This window comes from Notamacropus eugenii, chromosome 4 (genome assembly GCF_028372415.1).
Source record: "Notamacropus eugenii isolate mMacEug1 chromosome 4, mMacEug1.pri_v2, whole genome shotgun sequence".
Taxonomy (NCBI): domain Eukaryota; kingdom Metazoa; phylum Chordata; class Mammalia; order Diprotodontia; family Macropodidae; genus Notamacropus; species Notamacropus eugenii.
The window spans coordinates 158,190,844-158,200,104 of NC_092875.1; the positions used below are offsets into that span (position 1 = coordinate 158,190,844).

The window sequence follows — 9,261 nt, forward strand, 5'->3', positions numbered from 1 at the left end:
TATTCTCTATTTGTTAGGTTTTTATACTTTTACTAAATGTACCCTCCACTAAATTAGCCCAATTGTAAAGCCTCATAAACATGGAGACAACTTGACGTTTTTGAAAGTTTTAACAGCAAAGATCTTAACAAGACAAGAGACCTTGATTACAGATCTGTGCTGACTTCTAAGGATCAATCTAAGCTTGAATAGGCAAAATTGGCCACCAGGTGATGAATTTTATTTTTCCACAAAAGATCTAAGTCCTAAGGAACTGTATGTGATTTATATCCATTGGAGTACTTGCACCAAAATCAACACAAATCCTTGAATTATTAAATATTAGATGCATGAAGAACAAAAAAATTTCAATGCATATAATTCAAATCAAAGGACTCCAAGTACAACTCTAAATGAAAGACTAACCTAGCAAATTGAACATATTTGCATAAAATTATTTTCCTACTGTGAAAATTGTTCACCTTAAAACTATTATTAATAAAGAAATGTCTTTCTTTTTGCTGCTTAAAAAGAAATTCATATTACTAAACAAATAAATATTGGTTCTAGTATTTCAAAAGATGTGGTATTAAATCTGGAAAGAAGTTTTACAATAACAAAACTGTAACTAGCTGACTAACAATCCCAGAATTATCATCCATTTCTTCTAATTCAATAACCACTCACTTCTACTACCTAAAGATAAAAGTAATTTCATAACATTTTAAAAAGTATTTTCACCTGATAAAAATTTTCTATGGCTACAAGGCTGCCAATATATTCTCTATCAAATTATTTTATCAAATTTATGGCATAAAAGACTATACAATTCACAGTACTACTGAGTCATAATCCGTCTCATATTTTGCTTTAAAAGTCATTTCTATATCTTAGATCTAGATATATTCTTATACCTACTGAGACATTTTTAAATTTAAGAATAGAAATCAAAATAATTTTTCACCTTTAAGTGCCAGACATCATATAAAATTAAAAGACCACAAAATAGTGATAAATTCAGTCTGAAGTTGCATACCTTTTCTCTAATATGTCTAAATCCCATTTCAAATGCGCAGCAACTTTAAGAGCAAGAAGTTTTAAAATTCGATTTCTCTTGTTATCAGCTGGAGGTTGAACCTGGTTCTGTTCATTAATTGAAGGTTTAGAAGCCTGTTCCAAAAACTGAACTATCAGCTGAACTGGTGCAGGATCTAAGTTAAAAAGAAAAGCAGATGCAATTTTAACTGTGGTGATATGTAAATCAACAATCGTTTTTCCTCACCTTCACTAGATACTCAATCAACTGCTTAAACAGGACATGACATAACCCACTAACAAATAAGCTCTGTGCTATGAGATAGAGTGGGGAGAAATGAGAAATATGCTTCAAGGGGTACAAGGTGGAAAAGAATCACATTCTGTACTGCAAGGCATTCAGCCAAGCATGGCATATGCTGCAGGTAGCACTAACCAAACAGCATCTCTCTAAATCATCACATACAGAACCAGTGTGCTTAATGATAAGGAAAAAAACTCATACTTTTAAAAAAACATTTCTGGACACTAGCTATTAGGGGAGTATACCTTTCAGGATTAAGCTGTGTATCTGTTGGATGAAGTGTTTTAAGTTCTCCGATCCACCAAAAATATTCCCAACTGGCATAAGGATGATAAACTTCTATTACAACAAAAACATTGTAACTCTAACATTGGCTGTCACCTGACTTAATATTCTACTCATCTCTGTGTCTAAGACTTTTCTAAGACACTTATCCATTTATAAAATGGAGGGGTTGGAGGGGCTGACCTCTAATTTCTCAGCTCTAAAAATTTGTGCATTTTGTTCCCATAACCACCCTGGGAAGCAGGTGCGACTAACATTATTCCCATTTGAGAAATTAAGGAAACAGGAACACAGATTAGGTAAACTAGTAAAATGGAAAACCAGGTCTGGAAACGAAGTCTAACTCCCAGGCTGTTTTATATACCTGTGAGTAGACAGAGCTGCCTGAATGCGGACCCAGCTAGACAGGTAACTCAGATTGTCCTTGTCCTCTCCCTCTGCCAAGGAAGGTAAATTTTGATGGCCAGAAGCTGCCCAGTTAACTTGGGGTTTACTGGCTAAGTTTCTTTCCTTCTCTCTCTCTTTCTTTTTTCACAAAACCTTAAACCCAGTTCACTCTGAAGCTCATAGACTGGACCCACAAAAAGTCGCTGCCAAGATCCACTTAATGGCTGTATTTTGGGCCCTCCTGACTTAGAGCTCAATGGTAACTGTTTCTCTTTAGAATAGCAACTTTGAGGGTCTTCCCCTCCCAGCTTGATTTTTTTTCTTTTTTTCTACTTAAAGGGGCCATCCCTTGACTGACTTCTTAAAGAAGCCTATTCACTAAGTGGGCTTTACCTCACTCTAGATGAGTACCTAAAAAGGCCTTAGGCGAAAAGGGCCAGGGTCTCCCATTGCATCCTGGGCCATCTCCAGTCATCCTGATGAATAGTCAGGGAGACTGAAGTTTAAATCTGGCCCCAGATGCAGTTTTTAATTCTGGAAAGAGGATAGCTATATGACCCTGGGCAAGTTATTTAATCTTGTTTGCCTCAGTTTCCTCACCTGTAAAATGAACTGGAGAAGGAAATGGCAAACCACTCACAACAATTACCAAGTAAACCAATTATACTTCATCATGACATGCGTTTTCCATCGAAGTTCACGGACTCCCTGACACCTATCCACGGACCCAGGGTGTGTGAACCTCAGGCTAAGAATCCTTCACGTAGAGGAAGCAAAATCTAAACAGAACTCAGGGACCTCTTAAGGGGGAAGATTTTAAAACAATGGAAAATACTGCAGATGGCATTAGGAACAAATTAAACCATCAATGAAGAAAAACTGCTGATGGCTATGCCTACCCTCTCATCACTAATACAATTTTCATGAAAAGTCTGTAACTGTATCAAAGGTATATTGGATGAAAATGGAAATGGAAATAGCAAAGGCACAAATCTGATTTTGACTGGACAGCATCCTTCCCATTACAGCCATCTAAAAGTACAAGGAACTATCTCAGGCTGATCTCACTCACGAGCATCTCAAGCAAAGGACCACTCATCACGGGTGTCCCAGGCAGGAGTGGTTTCACGACAAGAAGAGGCGGTTTTAACGGGAGAGGGGTGTGTACGGTGGGGGAGCACCTTCAAGGGAAGAAAGGCGTGCGGGGGGCGAGCGGGGAAAAGGAAGGGATCTATTTCACGTACAGAAAAGGAGATGTATCAAGGTTGTTCATTCTCAAAGGGAGAAAAGGTGGTGTGTGTTGTAGGAGGAAAAGCTGTGTAAAGTAGGAAGGAGGATCACTTCCAGCGAGAGAGAAGGATGGCCGCAGTTCCGGTTCGCGCGCGGGTGTGCGGGGACGCGGGTGTGCGGGGACGCGGGTGTGCGGGGACGCGGGTGTGCGGGGACGCGGGTGTGCGGGGACGCGGGTGTGCGGGGACGCGGGTGTGCGGGGACGCGGGTGTGCGGGGACGCGGGTGTGCGGGGACGGGTGCGTGCGGGGACGGGTGCGTGCGTGAGCGCGTGCACGCGCACGGGCAGCGGCAGGGAGGCGTTTCCCGTCCCCTCCTCCAGCCCTTCCCCCTCCCCTCCCTCCTTTCCCTCCAGGCCCAGAAAGCCCGGCAGAGGCGAGGCCCCGAAGATGCCCGCAGCTCCCCCGGGGCTGCCCCCGGGGCTGGGCTCTTACCCGGGCAGGGCTTACGCAGATGCTTCTCCAGCAGCGATTCCTCCAGCAGGAACTCGAACCAGCAGGTCTGGGGCGGGGTGCAGGGCCGGCTGGAGGTGGCCGCTTCTCGGTCCGCAGCCTCCGCGCTCATCCTGCCGCCGCCGCCTCCCCCGCCGCCCCCTCCGCCGGCCGGGCCGGGCCCGCTTCCCGGATCCAACCTGAGGCTGTGACGCGGGCCTGCAATGGGGTGACACGGTATGGGGGCCACACAGCGGGCCACCCAAATGCCAGCCGCGCCGCGGACCCAAGCTATCAAAATGGCGGCAAGCGCGACGTCGTCTACGCACCCCGATTCCCCGCCCCCTCCTCTAGAATTCAGACCAATCCGCTGGCCTAGATTGGGGAGGGGCGTGGCCACTCCTTAGACCCCGCCTCCCTAGGCGGTTACTGAAAGAAGATTGGAAGGAAGGAGGGAGGGAGCGAAAGGAGTTCTGGTGTTTTGGAAATTAACCAGCCAAGCCCAGGACCTGAGGTTGTGGAAAGAAGCTGGGCTCTTCCAAGGACACGTGCTGCAACAGCGCGAGTATGAAGACCCAGGAGCCCTGGCAGCGCCAAGCCTTAAACTGGACCGCCAAGCAGTCACTCAGTGAGTGAAACGGAACAAAAGCCACATAAAGAAGGAGGAGGGAGGGAACAGGCGTCTGTTAAGTGCCCGGACGTATTGGATGACCTTGGCATGTCTTTAATGAACTGGCTGTCGCTAGGACCAAGCTCTCCACCGTGCCTGCTGGTGCCTGCTCCCGCCTCCTTCATGGCCGTTGAAACAAGCTGTTCTCATCTGCCCTTTCTGCCAGAGCAAGTCTTTATATGCTTGAGGTAGACATCCCCCTAATTCACCAATGGGTTTGAGGCCTGGCCATTCCCCTCAGCCTGGTGTAGACCATTTGCCAAGATGTTTTATGGGGGTGTAGCCTCTTGGAAATGCTCTATTGCATGCCGCTTGGAGCTACAGGTAAGAGCAGAGGGCTTGGCAAGTCCTCATACCAGAGGTGCTGGTCCTTCTTGAACACCCCAAACACCCCAGATGGAGAGGTACTAGACGCCCTAAGATGTTCCATAACTAAAATTTCTCAGACCTTCGTTATCTCACAAGAGGCCTCAGCCACATCATTCCTTTTCCGACCTAACTAGAGAAAAATTAGATGGGGGAGACCCGTACCCACAGTGATTTGGGATTCACCCACTTGGGGACTGGGGGAAAAGCTCTTTCATTGACTGGAAGTAAACCCTAACTTTCTGAAATCCCTCCCCACCCTATTTAACTTGACAGCCAGTTCGTTAAAAATATACCGGGTTTCTATCCTTGGCACTTAAGTAGGGGCTTTGTTTTTAATAGGGGTCTAAAATTATTCACAAGTAATTAGTTGAAAAGTTAGTTCATCTTTGTGAACTGATTCTCTTTCGCACCCTTACCCTGGAATTTCTGTGTAGCAAATGGAGAGGCAGTGTATGGTAATGGTTACACAGCTGGCCTCAGAGCCAGAATAGTCTGGGTTCAAGTCCAGCCTCTGACAGCAACGGGAAGTGAGATTCTGGGCAAGACACTTAAATCTCTTGATGTGAGCAGCTCTCTAAGATAATTCAAAGGGAAGATGAAGATCTGAAGTGGTGGAGGGACCTGTCTCACCAGGGAGTTCCCTGTGCCAATAAAAGGAAAATCACAGGTCCAGTCTCTATTCCTATGAAGATTACTTAGGCCAGACATGTCCTTTCTTTCAGGTTTAAAAACATGGCAATCAAAATTAGGCACTTTTTTGATGACAGTGAGGAAGGGAAGCTTTAGCACAACTCTGCTGTAGAGCATGTTGGGGTGTATTTAGCATTTATTAAATAAAATCCAAGAGCCCTGGAAGATGCTTCTGGGTCTGAAATATGCTCAACTCCATACCATTTGCAAAACCAGAAGAACTTGGCTCATTATTCAACAGAAGTCCACTGTAGGAACTTCAGTAATGCCATGAACACTTAAGATAATTCTGTAAGGCTGTTAGGAAATGTTTTCAACAACTCTTTCTCCCTATACATACACACACACACATAACAGGGCAACTGGGGACACAGTGGATAGAGTGATAGGCCCGAAGTCAGAAAGACACATCTTCCTGAATTTAAAGCTAGCCTGAGACATTTACTAGCTGTGTGACTGTGGGTAGGTCACTTAACTCTGTCTCATTTTCCTCATCTATAAAATGAGCTGGAGAAGGAAATGGCAAACCACTCCAGTGTCTTCGCTAAGAAAACCCCAAATGGGATCACAATGAGTTGAACACAACTGAACAGCAATATATATGCACAGACATATCTATTTATAGATAAGATAGATGCAGAAAATCTAAAGTACTTTATATAGGGTGTCAGGTTTAAACTATTAAAGCTTAAAACTGAACCAACACTTAGAAGACACTATATTTGCACCTGCTCTTCATATTTGAGGCATTTTTTTAAATTGATGGAAGATAGTACCTGATCACATTGTTTTCCTCCATTAAAATTAAAGATGCTTTTCTGTTTATATTCCCAGATTTCACATTCTTCTGACAATGTGATAAACTCCTCCCTTATAAAACTTAGACTTTCCTCATTGACTCCACATGGCATAGAAGACTAGAAAGTCTGTAGTGAACAGTGTAAGAAACCTAGAGTAAGAAATCTTTTTGGAAAGAGTTCTAAACCATGGGGAGGAAAATCAGTGAAAAGCCACAAAAGAAAAAAAAATACTTTATATTTTTGACATTTATTTTAAAAAGGGAAAGTATAATTATAACCATCCTTTTTAAAAGAATTATTTAAAGGGGCAATTAGATGATGCAGAGGATTGAGCACCAGTCCCGGAACCAGGGAGATCTGAGTTCAAATCTAACCACAGATACAACACTTAATGTGTGACTCTGGGCAACCCTAATTGCCTCACCAAAAAAACACATATTTAAAAACAGGAGACAAACCTATTCATTACATAAAATAAATTAACAGTTTACAATTACACTCCAGTTTTATGCAACAGCCAGTTGAGAGAGAAGAAAAAAAGGTAGGGAAATGTCATAATCCAGAGAGAAAAACAATGAAGGCTAATCTACAAATACTGATTTTCTTCTAAGGAAATATAAGAAAAATATAATTTGTTACAATTTTTAAAAAAATTCTATTTAAATCTTAGATGCTGGGTTTGACATTTTTCTTTTCCTTATTTTTCTCAGATGAGAAATCTTAACTAGAGTACAAATACTCTGGAAATTGGGGGCACATCTGTAGGAAGAAAGATCTATTTTTTTATGGAATAACTAACATCATTAAGAACTTTTAAAGCCATATATTGTTTGTTAAATTGCAAAATTAGACAAAGACTAGATGAAATTGGGCCTGGCACTAATAGTTACTGTCTCCTAGCACTGACAATAAATACTGTGACACTCAACCCAACCATCAGTCACCAAATTGAAATTAGAGTTTTTGTTCTCTTAAAAATGAGGAAAAGAAATATTTCAAGTATGAAAGAGACATCGTAGTGTAATGAAAAGAAGATTATATTTGGCATAAAAACTCTTGGGTTCAAATCTTGATTTTGATCTTACTACTTTTTACGCTTTGAGAAAGTCAATTCATTTTTCTAGACCTTGGATTTCTCAATTATAAAATGAGGATGTGGGACTAGATGATTTCTAAGGTCCTTTCTAACTCTATAACTTGTGATCATATATCTGAAAATACTTTAAGATTGCCAATTGAAAACAGATGACTATAGAACTATGGTTTGTATGACTTTGTGTGTGTGTGTGTGTGTGTGTGTGTGATATTGCTTGTTTTCACAAAGGGGGAGGGACTAGATGGAAAGAGAATTTGGAACTCAAAATAAAAAAATGAATATTAAAAAACATCACTGGGAATGTTCATACATGTCAGGCCTAGAGGCCTAAGGGCTACCCGAGTCTTACCTTACCTATCGCAGGTCTTCAGCTGGCCAAACCGGATAAACGTATGAGAGAAGAGACCTTCCGGAGTCGAACAAGGGTTAGGCTTTATTCAGGGTCTTGGTTACATGTGCAGGGGGAACTCTTCCTTAGGAGAGAGAGAGAAATCTCCCAAGGAGGCAAAGATCTTACAGTAAGAGAATGAAAGCAGAAGTGGAAGTGGGGAGAGAGTGGGGAGGGAAGAGCGAAGAGAGGAAAGAGGGAAGAGGGGCCTTCTGTCCTCTAAGGGCCCCTCAGCGCTAAGAGCGCCTTCAGGCTTTCCTGACCCTACTTAAGCTCTCCTGCCGCATAGTTTGCACCTGAATACCGTGCCTGTTAGATTACAATAGGTGTGCCCAGATCCGGGCCAGTCTCGAGGGCGGGGATGCTCTCTCCCATCACGTTCTCACGGGAAGAGGTGGAAATACACGAGATAGCTCGGTCTCACACTTCAATTCCCTGCTGTTCCCTGGGGGGCCTCATGAGAACTCTAAGGTTTAGAAGTCCTCACTTTTACCCGCCGAGACTGTCCACATGGAACTGAGCTTACACCCCCAACACATACATAATTCCAAAATCATTTCATCATAGTGATCTGGGAATAATCTACCTGGGCAATCTAGGTTAAGCTGCTTCATTGCTTGGAAGTGATCCTAGGACTGCCCAACAAATAAAAATATCTTTTGACTCCTAGAAATTTTGGATTGAAATGAATTGGTGTCATATTCATATTCCTAACTAATCACTGGCTAATGGGCATCTTCCCTCTCTGAAAAGTGGAGGAGAAAAAGAACTTGTAAAAGATAAAATTGCATATGTGTCTGCTCCAGTTTAGCTTGACAGCCAGTTGATAAACAGTACCTCTTTTTTATTATAGACACTTATTTTACTCTCATCTCTTCTGAGTGTACATAGTGATGTTACTGTAAATCAGATTTGAACCATATCAAATGATCTCTCCTTTATCTGAATTCCTACAACATTTGTCAATACCATTTATATGACATTTAAATGTAAAAGAAGATAGTAAGTGCTATTTTGTTCATGCCTTATCCTCACTAATAAATTGTAAGCTCCTAAGGGAAGGGAACCTTGCATTGTATGTCTCTCTTTGCAGCCTTATGCATCCTAGAGTATTTTGTCTCACACAATAGATACCCAATAATAATAAACATTTTTTATTAAGCACCTACTATGTGTCAGGCTCTGTGCTAAGCTCTGGGGATACAAAGAAAGGTATACAATAGTCTTTGGTCTCAAGGAGCTCACAATCTAATACAGGGAGAGAACACATAAAAAAGAAGCTAAAAAGGGGGTAGAGGAAGAGGTTAACCAGACATGGACAAAATGAAGTCCTTTAGTTCATGTTAGAAAATGATGTGAGGAGGTGTGAGTTTAAGTTGATTTCATCTTGCAGAGTGATGAATTTCTTGAGGTGATGAAATCCAGATCAGCCAGATAGGAAAAGTATTTGTTGAGTAAATTAATGAATAATGCTTTAGTGAAGTTACTTTCTTACCTAGGAAAATCAGCAAGTACATGCCGCTCACAGCCGAATCAGA

General features: G+C 42.2%; 1 protein-coding gene across 2 annotated transcripts in view; it reads right to left on the reverse strand.

Annotated features, from left to right (window-relative positions):
* INTS8 (integrator complex subunit 8) overlaps positions 1-4,021 on the reverse strand; it is a 64,507-nt gene extending 60,486 nt beyond the window's left edge. Inside the window, exons 1-2 of one of the 2 annotated variants that reach the window (XM_072603482.1) lie at positions 3,714-4,021; positions 1,016-1,190 (exon numbers count right to left, since the gene is read on the reverse strand). In XM_072603482.1, coding sequence (XP_072459583.1) covers positions 1,016-1,190; positions 3,714-3,843 — 305 coding nt within the window. In that variant the 5' untranslated portion in view covers positions 3,844-4,021. The remainder of the gene's footprint in view (positions 1-1,015; positions 1,191-3,713) is intronic. The other variant, XM_072603481.1, reaches the window with a different exon arrangement.
* Positions 4,022-9,261: the final 5,240 nt, after the last annotated feature.